The sequence below is a fragment of the Pelodiscus sinensis genome, chromosome 12 (genome assembly GCF_052426305.1).
Source record: "Pelodiscus sinensis isolate ZL-2025 chromosome 12, ASM5242630v1, whole genome shotgun sequence".
Taxonomy (NCBI): domain Eukaryota; kingdom Metazoa; phylum Chordata; order Testudines; family Trionychidae; genus Pelodiscus; species Pelodiscus sinensis.
Genome location: NC_143063.1, coordinates 29,294,570 through 29,314,144, shown reverse-complemented (window position 1 = coordinate 29,314,144; position 19,575 = coordinate 29,294,570). Strand labels below are relative to the sequence as shown.

The 19,575-nt window shown below is 44.9% G+C and overlaps 2 protein-coding genes across 2 annotated transcripts in view; both read right to left on the bottom strand.

Moving 5' to 3' along the window:
• The window catches only part of LRP3 (LDL receptor related protein 3), a 91,251-nt gene extending 91,109 nt beyond the window's left edge, over nucleotides 1-142 (bottom strand). The window contains exon 1 of the mRNA XM_014569490.4: nucleotides 3-142. Coding sequence (XP_014424976.1) covers nucleotides 3-24 — 22 coding nt within the window. The 5' untranslated portion in view covers nucleotides 25-142. The remainder of the gene's footprint in view (nucleotides 1-2) is intronic.
• A 6,838-nt stretch (nucleotides 143-6,980) lies between these two features.
• Nucleotides 6,981-19,575, bottom strand: part of WDR88 (WD repeat domain 88) — a 47,754-nt gene continuing 35,159 nt past the window's right edge. The window contains exons 9-11 of the mRNA XM_075940110.2: nucleotides 11,220-11,288; nucleotides 10,831-10,923; nucleotides 6,981-7,418 (exon numbers count right to left, since the gene is read on the bottom strand). Coding sequence (XP_075796225.2) covers nucleotides 7,281-7,418; nucleotides 10,831-10,923; nucleotides 11,220-11,288 — 300 coding nt within the window. The 3' untranslated portion in view covers nucleotides 6,981-7,280. The remainder of the gene's footprint in view (nucleotides 7,419-10,830; nucleotides 10,924-11,219; nucleotides 11,289-19,575) is intronic.

Sequence of the window (19,575 nt, the reverse complement as noted above, 5' to 3'; positions counted from 1 at the left end):
ACCGCTGCTGCGGGCGCGCTGCATAACACGGCGCTCGCTCCCGTCTCCCTGCTCCGGGAGCTAGGTTGGGCCTCACGCTGCTCTCGGTCCCTCTGCAAACCTGCCATTGTGCCACGCAGGCAGAGGCAATCCCCCCCCCACGCACACGCTCCCAAAAGTGGGGGAGGGGTGTATATTGCCCAGCCATTGCCTACCCTTAAAAGTCAGGTCCCCCTACCTACGGTATTCTTCAGGGACACGAAAAATCCACACTCGGAGCAGCATAACAGACCTCCCCGCAGTGTAGGGGGCAGTCTGGCTTTGATCAGCACCCTCAAATCACTGTCCTAGCTGAAGCAGAACATTTCCCACCTTCAGAGTCACCCTCTGACAAAGGGGGCAGTTGCCCTGGGCCTCCCTGCGTGCCAGGTTGCAACATGGGCCAATGTTCCCTCTAATCTTTTCTATTCCCCTGAAGATTTTTTCCTTCCAGATGCAGGATAAATTTTACATGCACCAAGGCATGTATGAATGTGCACCACCAGGAGCTAAAGGGTTCCCCGCTTTAAGTCGCCCATTATACATCCGTTCCACACTAAAGTTGTTGATGTTTGTAGGAACTGATACGTTATTAGTCCTCACATTCCCTCCTGCAAAACACCCCTCAATTTGCTTAAATGGAAGTCAGCTGCGGGGAAAAAAATTCCCGCTTTAAGTTATTTCACTATAAGTCCAAGTTTTTTGGTCAGTATCTTGGACTTATAGCGAGGACCCCCTGTACAGGAATCTAGCACTCTGCAAATCAGCTGGGCAGGATGGGAATGTCTCCCAAGTGGTGGTACAAGCCCACAGTTTAAAGGTCCTGGTGCACAGCTTGGTCAGGCTCAAGCTGCCTCCCATCTCCAGAGTGGCAGCCAGATCAAATCTGAGTGGTATTGCACCCCCATGTCTCAATACCAATCAGTATGAGCTGGCCAGCACTCCATTTCTACCTGGGGGCAGACTGGCCAAACCTGCATATCACTGTGTGTATCACTTTCTCCATTTGAAACACTGGTAGGTGTACCAGGCCCAGAGCTATGCTAAACTAAACCCCAGCATAGATGCAGCTAGGTTGAGGAGAAGAATGCTTCCATTTACCTCACTGCTTGGAGAGCTAGTGTTTCAACAGGAACAGAAAAAGCCCCTCTCACTGTAGACTGCAGTTACACTTAGGGTTGCCAGGTGTCCCGTTTTTGACCAGCACATTGGGCTGAAAAGGGACCCTTACAGCTTTGCTTAGCACCACTGATCAGGTGGCTAACAGTCCAGTTGGTGCAGGACTGGTAAGCCCCTACTCCGCTGCACACGTCTCTTTGGCTTCTAGACATAGATGCAGTGTGAGTAGCCCCCGTGGCTCCCATCAGGCCCCGGGGCTGCAGGGACATGCTTGCCAAACCCCAACAGCTGCCTGAGGTAAGTCCCACCCAGAGCCCACATACCTCATTCCTTACTGAACCCAAACCACCTGCCTCGGCCCTAAGCCCCCTCTCATATCCCAGCTCACCCTCCTGGATCCCACACCCCAACTCCCTGTCAGAGCACCATGCACCCTCTCCTTCTACCCCATTCCTGAGCCCACTCCTGCACTCCAAACCTCTCCCCTCCCCTCCTGCACTCCAAACCCTTCAATTGTAGCCCTGCTCCAGACACCCCCCCCCCCCCCCCAGCTGGAGCCTGCAACCCCTCCAACTCCTCAACCCCCTGATCCAGCCTGGAGCCCCTTCCCACACCCTGAGTCCCTCATTTCTAGTCTCACCTCACAGCCCACAAAAACTAACCAGAGCCCTCACTTCTTCCTGTACCCCTAATTCCTTGCCCCAGCCTGGTGAAAGTGAGCACTGAAGGGAGGGCAGATGGAGTGAATGGGGATCAGGCCCTGAAAGAAGGGACAAGGTGGGAGAGGGGCCTTGTAGCCCTGGAATTTTGTAACTAAGAAGTTAGTTATAATGAATGTATGTTATAGCAAAGGATTGAATTAAACTTAAATACAAGATGTAGGCCTCAGACAGGCCAGGGAGCTTTGTTAAGGTAGCTCCAGCTCTGTTTGATGTTAGCATATTGTGATGTTACAGAAAAGGGATGGAATATTGTAATACATACTGATGTTAATATTAGGCAAGGCCTTGTAGTAGATAGAAAGAAGTTTAATGTTGAAAGACTTTGTAACTTTGTTAAAGTGACTAGAAGTACCCCTTTGTTCCATGCTGCAATTCTGCAGATGTATTGTTTGTGTGAATGAGAGAATGTTTTAGGAGAGAAAAGTGCATGTTTAGGAGAGGCCACTGCATGTTCAAATGGTCAAAGGAGGGGCCGAGTCTCAGAAGCACCAAATAATTATCAACTAAGTGAAAGCACACTGAAGACACAAACTGGACTGAGGCAGATTGACGAACCCCAATGTTAGTGGCAAGCACCCCTTGATAGGGAACCAATAACAACTTCCACCAGAAGACAACACCCCTGAGGAGTTGTCAGCATACTGTTGTCAGCATGCAGATGACTGCAAGAACAATCTCCAGCTAAACATATGTTGCAGAAAAACTGACTGTGATGCTGAATGACTGATTAAGGCCTGACAAGACAAAATGCATAGACTTGCATGGAAGGAAAATCCTATAAAGGATGGGGTATCTTGTATGGTTCTTCGGGTTCTAGTCCTGCTGAGACTATGGAGCATCATTTCGGATTGACAAGATCCCAACTCCTTCTTTGCACCTGACCTATCTGGTCAATAGGTTGAGCCGAGCAATAGACTGGTAACAATTCCATCAGCCAAGAGAGAGAGACAGAGAGTGTGTAAGTGCATATGCTACTTTGTTATATTATCAATAAATGTGGCGTGTTGCCTTATCCCCCTGAAAAAGATCCCATGTACTTCTTTTAAGCATAACAGCCTCAGGGTAGGGGGTCAAAGATGTTTGGTTTTCTGTGATTAGTAAGTTGGCAACCCTATGTACACTACGCTTATATGACAACACATTTAAAGGTGTGAGAGTCAGAATAGAGCAAGTTGGCAGATGTATATGAACCTCAGATGCCGTGGCGTTTCAAAGAGGCAGCAACGTATGGAGCCTGGGATCAACTAGGGATTCCCCAGCTGACCCCAGGCTCCGTGCGGTGCTGCTGCTTTGAAACACCATAGAGGCATTTCAAAGAGGCAGCACCGCCTATCGACTAATCTAACAGTTGATGCAAAAATGCATCGACTATTAGATTACTCAGTTACATGATACTTAACATCTTTAATTCATACACTAGCATTGGTACAAGAAATGTTAAGATTGCCAGGACAAACTTATTTAAACGTGTAAAATGATATATGCTTAAGTTCCAAAACTGACTGGGCATACATAAAAGCTGTGTCCTAATGGCACAGAGTCCATGCTGGCAGACCGCTATATAGCAATGGTCGACAACCTGCAGGCAGCCCACTGGGGTTCTGTGCATGGCCCACAAAACATTTTGTTTACTGTTGCACATGCACAGGGTTGCCAGATTCTCCTGGTTTTCATCCGTGTTCCCCCCCCCCCATAGTATTACAAAAGTGACACACACATAAAGCAAGGGCGGTGTATGCTGATTGTACACACCATTGTAAGAGCCATGTGTCCCTCTGCATCCAATCAAAGTGTTGCTACAGTTCAATTGGCCAAACCACAAAACTACCTATGGTGGGATACCGTCTTGGTTACAACAATCTTGTGGTGCACTGAGATGAAAAGGGCCATTCTTGAGGCTCACTCAGTAGCCTAGGTTGCCTCTCACTGCTGTAGGGGATAAGGACCCTAACATTTTAATTTAATTTTTTTTAATAACTATAGTAAGTCAATATTCATATACACACACTGAATATGTATTTGAGGGAATATTTTTTGTGTGCACCCATTATTGTAAGACCTGAAAGATCACACATTACCTTCACAAATTTATAAAACCTCTTGCTTAGGAGGTTTTCCCTGCACTTCCATTGGCCAGAATCAGAGCCAATGAAAGCAGCAGAGAGCAGTGCTGGGGAGCAGTGGGGTGCACAGTCAGGTAAGCGCCCCCCATTCCTCTCATTCTCACACCCCCATTGCCCTCGCACACATGCCCACAGAGTCCCCACACCCACCCCACTCCTGCATCTTCCCTCCCTCCCAGATCCCCCTGCTCCTGCACTCTCCCTCCTGCCCAGACCCCCACCTGAACCCCAACTCCTGCCAATACCCCCATAACCTCAGCCTGCCCCTGCACCCCAACTCCTGCTCAGACTCTCACGCAGCTCCTGCAGCCCACCTTCCACCCAGACCCTACACTCCCATCCCTATCCTGCTCCCCAACAGCCTCTCCCACACATTGAACCTCTCATTTTTGGTTTCAACCTAGAGCGTAGGGTGACCCACAAAATCTACTAGTCTTGAGACCCCAGAAGAGCTAATCTGTCTTGGGGGAAGGCCCAAACCTCTGTCCTTGCATGAGGGGAGTGAGGTGTCTCAGGGGTCACAACTGTGAGGGTTGGGGTTTTTTAGTTGGGGTTTTTTTTAGGGTTTTTGGGGAATGGTCCTGACTGATTATTCTGTGGATCAGTGGCCCGTGACCCAAACAAGGTTCTTCATGCCTGCCATAAATAAGGACAATGTTGAAACCTTTTGTTTTGGACATAAATTAATATTTTAATTTATTTAAAATGAAGTTTGGTAAACTAACTTGATAAAGTTAAAGTGCTTAATCTGTTTAATGATTTTGATTCATAATATTTCCTTTCTTATCAGTTATTTACAGCCACTTATGTTATAGCTGCGTTTTTATGTTTTTATGTTCCAGTAGCCTAATACAAATAATTTAGTATTTAAGGTATTTAGTGATAAGCAAAGGTATTTTGTCATCATGGGTGGTTAGCTGGGGGTCCGTGGAAAGATTTGAGTTGAGTGGGCGGGCCGTAGGCCAAAAAGTTTGAGAGCCACTGCTCAAAAGTAAAGCCAGGGATCCCTTTGACAGTTAACCAGGAATCTAAGAGCCATACTTGGAACCAAATAATGGCTATGTCAGTATGACTTTCCTTTTCCTCTACATACCCACAAGAGAAGCCATAATTACTTTAAAAGAAATGCAAAAACATAAGAAGTTAGGCAGCAGTGCAGATAGTGCTAGTAGCCAAAGAGGGACACAGTAGATAATTTTAGGGAGTTCTTAACCCTAATCCTTTATTCATCAAAAAAAATGCTATGTAACTCTTGAATGCCCTATCTTAGCAAGTGGCTAGGACCACATCTTATAAATCAGGCTCAAAATAAGCTATATATTCCCAAGCACTAAACTGGTTAAAACTGTTTATGATATAGTTGTAGAATTTCCTATTCTAGAGACTCTAATCTCTGACTTGGTATATCAAATTGATTCTGTTAAATAAGCAGTAATAATACATACTGATTTAATAAGACTTAGATTTGCTACACAAAGTAAGTATCAGTTTGACTTGTCTTTCTTAATTTGGAAAATAAAAGACCTTTTCAAAAGAAAGTTTCCAACTTATTCATCTCTGAATGTCATATTATTTATGCATAAAATCCTCCATTATAGAGTAATTGGTTTTGCTCTCTCAATGGAAAATCTTAGAGCTTTGATTTCTCAGCTAAATGAGACAGGAAGAATAAATAAAGGACATTCCCAATTCAAATATTATAAGAATATTATTTAATTAAAAAGATTATTTTCAAACATGCAGAAACAAGTTCAGTATTAAATATAAATAATAAGAGTAATTACTCCAACAATAAGATAAGCACATTTCATGTATTCTGCAAAAATAATTGTAGCACCACACAAACTGCATTTTTCCAACTTTTTATTGCAAACAAACAATATTTAATTAAGAGAAAAAAGAGGACATTGTCTTGGAATAGGTTACAACTTGCCACCTCATGTTTAATTCAAAGCAGTAAATCTGGATAAAACATACTATTTCTTTAAAAAATCATTTTATTTTATTCAAGTGCAAATGTAGCCTTGATAGCTACAGAATTCACATGGCTTAAAAAAGATAGAAATACTATAATAGCTTTCAATTTATTTCATAGCTTAACTACATTCCAGAGTGTTACATACCAAGGTACAATATATTTTTTTCTCCTTATAAATCCCCTTTAAAATAATATAATCTGCTGAAACATTTTTTGATGAATGAGACCCCCACATCTTGAAATATTAATCTCACATTAATTAACATCCTCTCATAGCTTGTGAAGAGGAATAGACTTTTAGGGTCAAATCCTGAAGGGTGCTGGAGTTGAGGGTGCTTCCAGGATTGGGCCCTGAATATTCAGAACTAGTTTGCCACATGATACATCAAACACAAATAATAATGTGTTCTTATGACAAAGTTCTTAGAAACATTTTGTAAGGGATGTTGGAATCAAGATGATAAAAACCTCATGGTCCAAATACCTTCTCCACATTTGAATTTCAAAATCCTTTAGTATTTTCAATTGATGCAAATGTTTTTCATATTTCCAGTATACTCCACTCCATTACAAAAAAGCATGGTTTTATTCTACACAATTTAAGGAAAACCTTTCAGCAAGTTACATAGTCACATATTTTCTTTATCACAATAACTTTTAGGGTATTGATGTAATTTTATTTTCTTACACAATATGCATAGATTTAAAATTTTAGGACTTGATCTGGTTCTCTGTCACACAGTGGAACTCAGTATGTTTTGTACAGGTCTATAATCAGCATTTTTTTTTTAACTCTGAAGTCACTTTCTGGCACAGAAGTATGTAAAAAGTTCTTGGCTATGTAGGTACATGCAATATATACTGATACAGTAATCACAAATATGAATAAGCATTATGAATGTTGATGGTTAACCAGTAAACCTCATTCTTAATGGGTGAGGTTTAGCGGTTCCAGTTAACTGGTGGGGGCTGGAGTAGCTCCCTGCTCATACCCTGCAAGACCCACTGCAGGCTGGAGGAGCACCAGCTCAGCCCGAGCAGTCCTTGTCCTTGGTGGGCCTGGGGCATATGGTGGGCAGGATGCTCCAGCCTGGCCAGAACAGGAGTACCGTGGGCCAGGAGTATACCATCAGCAGGGGCACTCCAGCCCATATGGAGCAGTCCATACCCACAACCCTCCTCACCTGCCCTTGCCATTTAATTGCTTAACCGGTTAAACTAAGTTTAACCAGTTAACTAATTTAATAGACTTTTACTTCTCTAATAGGCATATGCTTAAAAACACAGATGTATTTGCACAAATAGACTATTGGGAAGAATTTAGAGATCGGGCGCTATGGTAGGTGGTAATGGCAAAATATTTCTCGAAGGAGAAGCCAGTCGACAGAATACACACTTGGTTACTGCTTCAGAGTCATCGCACTGTAGGAGTGAGAAAGGTTTTTCACATTCTTCACACTGATGTAAATAGAACATTAAAAAACAACAAAAAGGATGTTAGTTCATCATATGTGCCAGACATGAATCATCTAACCACTGATGTTCAAGTAAAAATATGCAGGCCTGATTTTCAGAGGTGCTGAGCACTTGCAGCTGGTTAGCTTCAAATGGAGCAGTGGGTGCTCAATACTTTTGAAAAGAAGGCCCATTTAATCATTGTGCAGGAAGTTTCCCTACATTTACTAATACTATTTTGTAATTTGTGATATTGTCTTAGCAAATTTATTAGTAGTAGTTTATATAGCACTAGAGGTGTGATCGACTACAAAACAAAGATGGGCTCCCTTTCCCAATATCACATGGGTTTAGAACAAATTGTTTCATTTAAATTAAAACTGAATTGTCATAAAAATGTCTCTCTCCTCAACCTGTGGTAATGATTTCATACCTCTTCTCTTCCTTCTTTTGTACACTCAGTATTTTTATGTTTATTAGGGAGCCAGACATTGTTTTCCTGTTCTTTATTAATTGTGTTACCACTGTACCCATCTGCTACAATCAAAACACCTCTTGATTGTTGAAATGTAGAAACAGTTGGCATATAATACCCCCACTGAAATCAATGGGAGTTTTACCAATTACTTCAATTGGAGCATGATCTCACCCCTCTTCATGTATTCAGGAATGCCGTATCTACTTGTACTCATACAAAAAAACAGAATGAGGTATATCTTCTAAGTGATCAATATCTTTTTTTCAATATCTTTCCAACATTTCTAAAACTCCCCAGTGTTCTTTTGTATAGTCCTCCATTTACAAACTTCTGTCAATTGATGAATTTATATGAATGCAGGGAATATTTTTCACTTCAGTCACAAATGTATTTCAAAGTTTAGAAAAATTGTACTGCTTGGTTTTCAGAACATGAAATTCAACAAGAAACATCAATTTAAACAACAGTATTTGAAAAAATAAATTAGATTATCAAATAAAAATATCTGAAAATAACAATCTGATGCAAACAAGCAGAAAAATGGTTACCTACCTTTAGTAACTGTTGTTCTTCAATATGTATTGCTCGTGTCCATTCCGTTTTAGGTGTGTGCACGATCACATGCACAGTTGCCAGACATTTTTGCCTTAGTGGTACCGATAGGGCTGACCACGGTGTCCCCTGGACTGGCAATACCACAGCAGGGGAGATTAGGTGCTGCCAGTCCTGCACCCTCTCATATTTTTTTTGTTTGGTTGGTTGGTTTTTTGCTGGTAACTCTGACTGCAGGGTAGAAGGGCAGGAAATGGAATGGACATTAGCAACACATCTCGAAGAACAATGGTTATGAATGGTAGGTAACTGTTTTTTCTTTGAGTTCTTGCTCATGTCAATTCCATGTTGGTGATTCCCAAGCAATATGTACAGAGGTGGACTCAGTTCTCAGCTTAGTGGCTTGCAGTCCTGCCCTGCCAAAGCCAGCATCATCCCAGGTCTGGTGGATCAGTGCACAATGGGATGTAAAGGCATGAACAGATGACCAGGTGGCTGTTCTACAGATGTCCTGAAAAGGCACATGAGCCAAAAAGGCTGTGAAGGAGGCATGTGCCATGATAGAATGGGCAGTGACAATCACCAGAAGCAGCACCTTCACTTGGTCATAGCAGAAATGAATGCAGTCTGTGATCCAAGAAGAAATTCTTTGAGTGGATGTGGGACAACATTTCATTATGCCAGCCACTGTGATGAACAATTATGTCGTCTTATGAAATGACCTGGTTCTGTCAATGAGAAGGCTAGAGCCTTCAGACATCCAGGGAATGTAGCCTATGCTCCTCCTCCAATTTATGCAGTATTGGGAAGAAGACCAGTAAATAGAGATGTCTTGATTCGAATGAAACTAAAAGACAACCTTGGAGAGAAATGCCAGGTAATGCTGTTCACAGGATGGTTTGGGGCAACTGCCCTGCACTTTGGGGGGGCCTCCCAAGGGGTCAAAGGTGGCACCCAAGGACCCAGGGAATGAGTGAGAGACCTGGCACTGGCAGCAGGATTCAGGCCTGCTCCCGCACTCACCGGCAGCGGTGTCAAGCAGAGTGACCCAGCCTCAGTCTGCTCTGCTTGACCTGCTCCCAGCCACTTCACTCTGGTGAAGAGGCTTGGAGGAAGGGATGGAGGCAGGGAGAGGTGGGGTGGGAGCAGAACAGGGGTGGGAACTTCGGGGAATGGGTGGAGTTGGGGCAGAGCAAGGGTGGGACTTTGTCCCCCCCCCCCCCCGCTCCAAGGATGGCCCTGATGCTGGGTGTGGTCTGAGTTGGAGGAAGATCCAAGACCCAGTGGAGTCAAGGATCACTCCAATGAATTTTATGCACTATACTAGGGTTAGCCACTGTCTCTCATGTAGGGGGAGTTGCCCCTTCTTGGCAACAGGCTGAAGTCCCAATCCAATCCTCTCCAGTGTCCACAGCAGGGCCACTGGGACCTGGGCCTGTCTGCTGACCCTGGTGGATGAACAAAGGGGTGGAATTGTGCTGCCTGCCTGAGGATCGGTACTGGAGTGAACAAGACCAATGCCAAGTTCCAAGCTTTCCAAGATGGCGACTGATGTTAAGAAGACCACTGGAAAAAGGCTGACCAGTGCCTGGGCAACTTGTGGCCAGACATTGGCTGGTACCGGTGGTAGAGGGAACAGTGCCTTGGCTCAGGAGTCCCAAGTCTGGTTGATGGAGACTTCATTAGGGACATAAACCTTCTGGCCTGCAAGTTGGGTCACACTGACCACAGTGAGGTCACAGCTAAGGAGACCTGCGCCTGCAGTCTGGTGACCGAGGGTGTTCCACCAATCTATGTTGCTGCATTCCAATGGGCTAGGTCTTTGGTGCCATAGGTGGAGCTGCCTCACTTCCCTAGTGGGGCACCTGAGGAACCAGTCAGCTCTGGTCTTTAGCTGCCAGAATTGCTTCGAGCACCGAAGGCCCCACTGTAGGCAGGGAGATATTACCACCTCATGGGAGGGTTCCTGGCTGGGCTCTGGACCCCAACCACAGTGGTACCCCCTAGGAGCCTGAGACAGGCACATGGCCTGACATAAGTGCTTTGCCTCCAGGCTCTCGGACCTTTGATGCTGAAGGGCTCTCCTTCTTTTTCCACTTCCTGGGCACCAGTGGTGATTGGTTGAGTCTGGGGGCAAGTGGCACACTTGGCATCTAGGCCAATCCATTCACCTCAGGGTCAGATGAAGATGATTCCAGAGTGTGACAGAGTGGGTTTCATTAGGAGAAACCTCAAGCTGATATCACGCTCTTTATGGGCCAAAGTTTTTACAAATATGACACTTGTCCTTCCTGTGGCTCTCTCCCAGACACTTGAGACAGCTTGAGGTGTAACTTGGAGACTAAAAGGCCAAAGCCATCAGATGTAACTACATATAATGCTTACTTGAACTATTTTTGAGTCTCTTGTATTTCTGTTTTCTATTGCCTCAGGAACATGATCAGCCTTTTCAATGTTCCATAATCTCAAAGTAGCATCCTAAAAATTAGAAAAAACAATTAAGACGTTAATGTACATATTATCACTGGTCAAGCATAAATATTCTTTAATAGTCTTAGAAATTGAGTTTTTGGGTCATACCAAACGTACACCAACACATAAACTTCCTTTTAATATTCTTTGTAATTGCTTCTCAGCTAAACAAAAAACTACAAATGAAAGACTGGGGCAACTGCTTCAGTATGTTATAATTTTTCTAACATAAACATTGAAATATATAGTGAAATCTGTTTCCAAATTAGCTTTCTATACCACATCTGTAAGTTTGCTGCTACCTTTGAGGAAGAAAGGATCCATTTCTTATTGCTGCTAATTGCAACATCCGTCACCCAGTCTTCATGGCCCTGCAGAAAAGAGGAAGTTATTCACCTTGGTGCAGTAATGACGGTTCTTCGAGATGTGTGTCCCTGTGGGTGCGCCATTGTAGGTGTCGGTGTTGGAGTTTTCTTGAGAAGTAGTCAGTCGGACTGCACATGTACAGCACACGCCTCAATCTGTTCATGCTCTTTAGATCTCTCTCAAGGTCTGGTTCCCACCAGTTCCTCGAGCCTGACCCTGTATCTGAAAGACAATAAGGAAAGAGAATCTGAGACGGGGAGGAGGGTGGATAGTGGAGCACCCACAGGGACACACATCTCAAAAAACCATCGTTACTGCACCAAGGTGAGTAACTTCCTCTTCTTCTTCGAGTGGTATCCCCATGGGTGTTCCACTGTAGTTGAATGTGTAGCAGTACTCAGTATAAGCGGTAGGTAGGCCTCAGATTTATGGTTTAACAGCAGTCGATAGGACCATGGAAGCCACGATAGTGTCTTTCGCTTAAGCCTTCAAGATTGCATAGTGCTTCATAAAAGTGTTATTGGTGGACCATGTAGCCACTCTGCAGATGTCCTTGAGGGGAACCCCATGAAGAAAGGCTGTAGAAGTCACCACTGTCCTTGTCGAGTGTGCTCTAGGTGTCTGAGGTAGTGGTTTATTCCTTAACATATAACATTGCATAATGAAGGAGACAGTGAGTTTGGAGATGTGTTGTGACGATAGCGGATATTCCTTATTGCGTTCCATTGTAGAAATGAGCAAATGATCCAACTTGCGGAAAGATTGAGTTCTTTCTATATAGAATGTAAGAACTCTGCATACATCCGATGAATGAGATATTGCATCCTTTGTAGTTGAGTGTGGCTTAGGGTAGAATGAGGGGAGTCCAATGGGTTCATTTATGTGAAAGTCAGAACAAACCTTAGGAACGAAGTAAGGATGTGGATGTAGTACTACATTGTCTTTATTAAAAATAGTGTAGGGTGGAACCGCCATTAAGGCTGCCAACTCACCGACTCTACAGGCAGAAGTGATTGCCAGCAGAAAAAGCACCTTTAATGTCATCATAGAGAGTGGACAAGTAGCTAAAGGTTCAAAAGGTGCCCGGGTAAGAGTGTCCAGAACCATTTTTAAGTTCCATGATGGTGGCAGTAGCCTGTGTGGTGAGTATAGGTTGGGGAAAGGCCTTTTATGAATTTCTTTGTGATGAGGTGAGTGAAAATTGATAGATGTATCTTTAAAAAGGAAAGTGATAATCCAGCGTCCTTGAGGGACAGTATGTAGTCCAAAACTGTATGTAATGGTGCTGTTCAGGGGTCTAAATGCTTGTTAGAGCACCAAGAGAGGAATCTACACCACTTTTGAAGGTAAGTGTTTCGGGTGAATTGTTTTCTGCTGTGTAAGAGTAGGTGTTTTACTTGGTTTGAGCACTGTAGTTCTTCCTAGTGGAACCAACAATGAGCTATGCTGTTAGGCGGAGAAGATGTGGTTGTAGGTGAAGTAAGGATCCCCTGTTCTGAGTTAGAAGATCGTGCTGAATCGGAAGGTGGTAGGGAGGCTGAAGAATCATCAGATACAGACAAGGAAAGCATATCTTCATGCCCAAAACGGTGCTATGAGACTAACTCTTGCTCTGTCTCTGGCGATCTTCTCCAACACGTTGGGAATGAGTGGGATGGGGGAAACACATATGAGAGGGGACCCTTCCAACTGAGAAGGAAGGCATCTCCTAGAGACCCCAGTCTGATGCCTGCTTGGGAGAAGTAACAGTGACATTTCTTGTTTATGTAGGAAGCGAATAAGTCAATTTCCAGTGTACCCCATTGTTGGAAGATGGATTGGTGGACCCTAGGGTGCAGTTCCCATTCATGATCTTGGGCAAAATGTCTGCTGAGGTTGTCTGCTGTGATGTTGTTTACTCCTGGTAAGTATGAAGCTACAAGAGTAATTTTGTTTCATATGCACCAGTTCCATAATCGGACCACCTCTATGCATAAAGCATGAGAACGGGCACTCCTTGGCGATTTATGTAGTACATCGTTGATGTTGTTGGTCAATATTCTGACGTTTTTGCCTTGAAAGTGTGTAACAAAATGCTTGCATGCATTGAACACAGCTCTGATTTCTAATAAATTGATATGTAAAGTAGTCTCTTGTGTGGTCCATCATCCTTGTATTGACATGGCACTCATGTGGGCTCGCCATCCGATGAGGGACATGTCGGTAGTTATGTGTACAGATGGTTGGTCTCATGGAAATGGTACACATGCTGGAAGATTGCAGGGATTGGTCTACCATGTAAGAGAGTTTAAGACGTGAAGTGGAGGGGAGATCAGTCTGTGCACTTGTCTCTTGTGATGGGCATATACAGTAAAACTCCGGTGGTCCGGCATCCAGTGGTCCGGTACGCCTGATGGTCCGTCACCAACTGCAACCCGGAAGTGCTCCGGCAGCTGCTTCAAGTTGTTAGAGTAATTGATTAACTGCAGCTGGATCCACAGCCGACACGCAGTTAATGTAACTTTCCTCTCTACTGATGGGGGGGGGGGGCAGGAGAAGGTAGGGGTCGGTTGGAGAGGGAGAGGAGGAGGGGGCGAGGGTGTGCCAAAGCAGCCGCATTCAGGACGTTCTGGTCAGTTACAGTCACTCCGGCTGGATCCACAGCCGACACGCAGTTAATGTAACTTTCCTCTCTACTGCCGGAAGGGGGGGGCAGTGGGAACAGGTAGATCCGCAGGTGACAGGCTCCTCCTCCTCCTCTCCCTCTCCCTCCGACCCCTACCTTCTCCTGCCCCCCCTCCTCCCGGCAGTAGAGAGGAAAGTTACATTAACTGCGTGTCGGCTGTGGATCCAGCCAGAGTGACTGTAACTGACCAGAACGTCCTGAATGCGGCTGCTTTGGCACACCCTCGGCCCCTCCTCCTCCCCCTCCCCCTCTCCCACCGACTCCTACCTTCCCCTCCCCCCCCTCCTCCCGGCAGTAGAGAGGAAAGTTACATTAACTGCGTGTCGGCTGTGGATCCAGCCGGAGTGACTGTAACTGACCAGAACGTCCTGAATGCGGCTGCCTGCCTGTCACCGCTTCTCCTCTTCCACCGCTCACAGGCTCTGCCTCCCTGCAGCAGGAGGGAGGGTTTGGCACACCCCCGCCCCCTGCCCCGCTTCCCCTCCGATGAGATCCGCCTCTGCCAGAGTACCTCCTGATAGTCCGGCATTTCTGATAATCTGGCACCACCTGGGTCCCAAGGGTGCCGGATTATCGGAAGTCTACTGTACTGTCTCAAGCCAGTGTTGAAGACATCGAAGATGTAAACGAGCATGGTCAACCACATAGGCTGTAGCAGCCATGTGACCCATAAGCTGGAGACAGGTAAGTATGGGAACTGTGGGGCTGAGAGTAACAGTAGTAATCAGTTCTTGGATTGCTTGGAATTTTTGCATGGGGAACTATGCTCTTGCAGATACGGAATCTAGCACGGCGCCTATGAATTCTAGAGTTCATGTAGGTTGTAGTGTTGACTTTTGTGTATTGAGTATAAGACCCAAGAGATCAAATGTTTGCCTGGTTGTTGCCATGATTCGCTGTGTCTCCACTTCTGATGGACCTTTTACTAGACAATCGTCGAGGTATGGAAAAATAATCACAGCTTGTCTACAATGGTAGGCTGAGACAATGGCTAACATCTTTGAAAACACTCTTGGTGCTGATGAAAAGTTGAATAGTAGTACTCGGTATTGGTAGAAATCTGTACCCACTACGAAACGTAGGAACCATGGGGTGCACAGAGTGAATAGTTATATGAAAATAGGCATCCTGCAGGTCAAGGGCTGAAAACCAGTCTCCCTTCACTAATGATGGGATTATTGAAGCTAGGGTAACCATTTTGAATCATTGCTTTTGAAGATACCGATTCAATTAGTGGAGATCCAAAATAGGCCACCATCCTCCCGGGTTTTTTTTGGTGTGAGAAAGTAATGGGAGTAGAACCCCTTGCCTCTGAAGTCCTCTGGAACTATTTCCACTGCTCCTACACTGAGCAGTCATTGTACCTACTGTTTTAATAGGTCTTCGTGAGGGGGTCCTTGAAGAGGGACGGGGAGGGTGGGGAGGTAGAGGGAAGTGAGGTAAAGGGGACGGTGTTCCCCAATGTTACTATTTTGAGGACCCAACGGTCCAATGTGGTAACCACTCAATGATGACGAAAAAGCCTCAGATGGTGGTGGAAGGCCAGAGCAGGGTGTGATGTTTCGTGCGAGATGGGGAGATTTTTCAGGCCCTCAACCAACAGGTCAAATCTGCTGCTTGTTCACCTGGCTGCCAGTATTACGAGTGCCCTGTGGGCATTTCCTCTATGGGCATTGTTTGCTCCTTGATTGATCAAAAGAGCATTGTTGGTATCTGGAGTAAGAGAACTCCCGCTGCTTTTGATATTGAGTGTATAGTTTACAGCAGAATGGGGGAGTATACATCGCAAGTGTGCACAATGTTGTTCTATAGTCTTTGCTGGAATGCAGCACATCATCCGTCTTCTCAGCAAATAATTTTTGCTCATTGAAAGGGAGATCTTCCACCTTTGACTGAAGTTCATGAGGGACCCCCACAGACTGTAACCAGGAGGCTCTTCTCATAACTACTGATGTCGCAGTAGCTCTGGCTGCCGTGTCAGCAACATCTAGCACTATTTGGAGTGCTGTTCTGGAGGAGACATATCCCTCCTAAAGTACGGCTTTTAATATGGTCTTTTAGAGTCCAGCAGGTGTTCTAAGAGAGGGGTCAACTTCATGTAGTTATCGAAGTTGTGATTGGAGAGTACCACTGCATAGTTTTCTATATGCAGGAGTAAGGTGGACGAAGAATAAAGCTTTCTCCCAAAGAGATCCATACATTTATTATCCTTATCCGTCATGTTTTTATATTGTGGTAATTTGGCTCTGTGTTGAGTAGCGTCAACGACTAACAAATTTGGTTGAAGGTGAGAAAATAAGAAATCGGTTCCCTTTAGAGGGACAAAATATCATTTGTCAGCTCTTTTATTAGATGGAGTTGCCAAAGCTGGGGTCTGCAATTTCTCATCAGCAGCCTCCATGATGGCGTCATCTATGGGGATTGCAACTTTTCCCCACTGTGAGGGCTAGAGGTTTTTAAGGAGCCTGTGTTGTTTCTCAGGTATCTCAGTTAATGTGATGTCCTCAGATGCATTCATCCTTTTGAAAAGCTCCTGAAATTGCCTCAGGTCGTCAGGAGGGGACTGGTTGCCAGATATGACCACTTCGTCAGTGGATGACGACTCCTGATCGGTCGGTGATACATCTCGTGGGTGCTTTTCGGCCTCGGAGAGTTGACCTCCCTCCGGTTCTTAATGATGAACTGTAGACAGCACATTAGATGGTGACGTTGCTACTCTCTGACTATATGAGGGTTGTGGGGAAGTTGAGGGAGCATGGGAGATTGGGTGACTGTGGCAGCAAGGACAGTCGTATTCAGAATGATGATAGCAATGATGGGTTGAGTCATGCCGAGAGTGATATCTGTAATATGCTGGACTATGTCGTCTGTGGTAAAATTGGACTGGTGAAACATGCCAAGATGACATACCACTTCTGTAGTACACTGGATGATGTGGCGGTAGGTGCAGGGAATGGGGTGAGTGTGGTGATCCCCTTGAAGAAGGAGGAGAATGAGGCAGGTATCTTGTATAAGGGGAAGGTGATGCCTAGCTTGTTCACGTGGGATGTGACCCCTATCATCAGTTGTTATTTGAAGAGAATATGGAGAAGGTGGAGCGGAAGACGGTGCCAGTAAGAACATCAATAGTTCCGGGCTGGCTGATCTGATGGAGGTGGATTCATGAGGTGCTTTCTTCGGCACCAGAGGACTGGACAAGGCATATGGTACCAAAGATGCTCGTGCCGAACTGGTCGGTGCTGAGCTGGTTGGTGCTGAGGTTGTCAGCACATGTGTGGCTGGTGCCAAGGTCATTGGTACGTTTGTTGACTGCTCTGACACGGAAGGTGCCAATGTTGTCGGTACCATTGTACGTGTTGCCATTAACAGCGGTGCTGAGTGGCAGACCATTACGACCGTTGACAGCACCGTTGCAGATTTTCGTCGTGATTTCAGCTCCGAAAGCGACGGATGTTTGGGCGCCACTGAGCCTGACGTGCCAGGCTTATCACTGACACTCACTCGTGCTGAAGATAAAGACTGAGCTGGCAAGGCTCTTTTTCAAGCTGAAGCTGACTTTGGCAACACAGCCTTTCTTTTCTCTGCTCTAGAAGACTGTGAAGTGGAAACTGTATGAGAATGCTCTGGTGGCTGAAGTGCTTTGTCAAATAAAATATTTTTTAATCTCATCTCCCTGTCCTTACATGCCCTAATGGTCAACTTGGCACAGTGGACCCATTTTTGAGGCACAAGGGCCTCACCGAAGCACTTGATACACTCGGCATGACCGTCTGTAGCTGGCATGGTGTCACGGCATGTGGTGCACTTCTTAAAGCTGGGAGCTCGGCATCGCTAATTGTACGACGTGCTAAATAATGAACTCTGCTCTTTTTTTAAGTAAAAAACAAACTATAATATCTAGAACTATAAAAACTGTAACTCTAACTACAAGACTAAATAACTAACTATTCTATTCCTGACAGGATTTCTCTGAGGAGAGAAGGCTCGCTCGGTCTGCAACTGTAGTCGGTAAAGAAGCAACTGGCAGGAGCCAGACCGTGAGAGATTAAAAGAGCACGAATGGCATGAGGTGCGTGCCGCGTATGTGCGGTCTGGCTGACCACTGCTCAAGAAAACTCCAATCTGCAGCTCCAGGATGACCCAACACCTACAGTGGAACACCCACAGGGACACACCACTTGAAGAAGAAGCAAATTGTAACTGTAGCCCAAAAGTAAGCACTTTATTACTTTTATAATAAATAAAATAGCTGTCTTCACCATAAATTTATTCTGGCAGCCCTTCCTACAGTAAGCAAAATCTCCAGACATGCTCACTCATCCCTGGTCAGAAGATCAGGTTCATTTTTTCCAGCATACACTTGACATGGCCAGATTCTCTATCCATGGTTTGTGAAAGTGCAGCATGTAAGCTAGTATTGTAGTTTTGATGGAAGCAGTGCAGGCAGCTAGGGCTCGTCTACACTGGCCCCTTTTCCGGAAGGGGCATGTTAATTTCAACTATCGTAGTAGGGAAATCCGCGGGGGATTTAAATATCCCCCGCGGCATTTAAATAAAAATGTCCGCCACTTTTTTCCGGTTTTTAGAAAAGCCGGAAAAGAGCGTCTACACTGGCCCCGATCCTCCGGAAAAAGCGCCCTTTTCCGGAGGCTCTTATTCCTACTTCAAAGGATTTAAATCCCCCGCGGATTTCCCTACTACGATAGTTGAAATTAACATGCCCCTTCCGGAAAAGGGGCCAGTGTAGACGTAGCCTTAGTGTGATAGTTATTTTTGGTTCCAGGCCTGCTTGTGTGTTTTCTTTCCTAAGTTTTTAAATAATTTAGCTAACTATATATAAACTATAGGCAGGGGAGAAGAAGACAGGGAGAGAGTTGTTTTCTAGTGCACACAGCAGTTTGAAGATGTGGCTGAAATAACAAAAAAGGGAAGAGCTTTGAGGCAGCCACCAACCTTTCCCTACTTCAAGGGAAGGAGATGATTCAGAAGGCAGGCAATTGCATTGGGTGGACTGCTCCTACTTGCAGCTGCACAGCTGATCACTGAGCATGCATGGAGATTTGAGGAAGCACCATTGGGTCTCCTACCACAAGAAGAGAATTAAGCTATAACTAAAAATGAAGATGTAACCCACGCAGTGAATTTTCTCATTAATTCTGTTCATTTTAAAATAAACCCCTTAGTTCAAAAAGTGTTTTTCATTTTGACAGACAAACTTCACATATGAAAAGTATGCATTAACATTTATCAAAAAAGAAACATGGGGAGAAAGGCAAAGACATTTAATAGGAGATATGGCAAATTTGCCTTTTAGAATCATGTATTTTGATGCAGTCCCATTAATTTACAATGCATGTATACAAAGCCCGTTTCCCTAATCACAGTGGGTATGAAACTATAGGAAAGCATTTCCTTTGCTCAGAGTGTCAAGACTCTTCTCAGTTTACACTCTACCCAATAAACTTCCCCACTTTACTTTCTCTCCCAGCCACTTTTCCAGTGCTTCTTTTGCTGCTTGCTTGGTTTTTTGGCTGCTTCTCTCTGCCTGCATCTGCCCACAGATGCACACATCTACATCAAACAATACTCAAAGAATCCTTCCTTTCACATATCTCAGTTCCTGACTA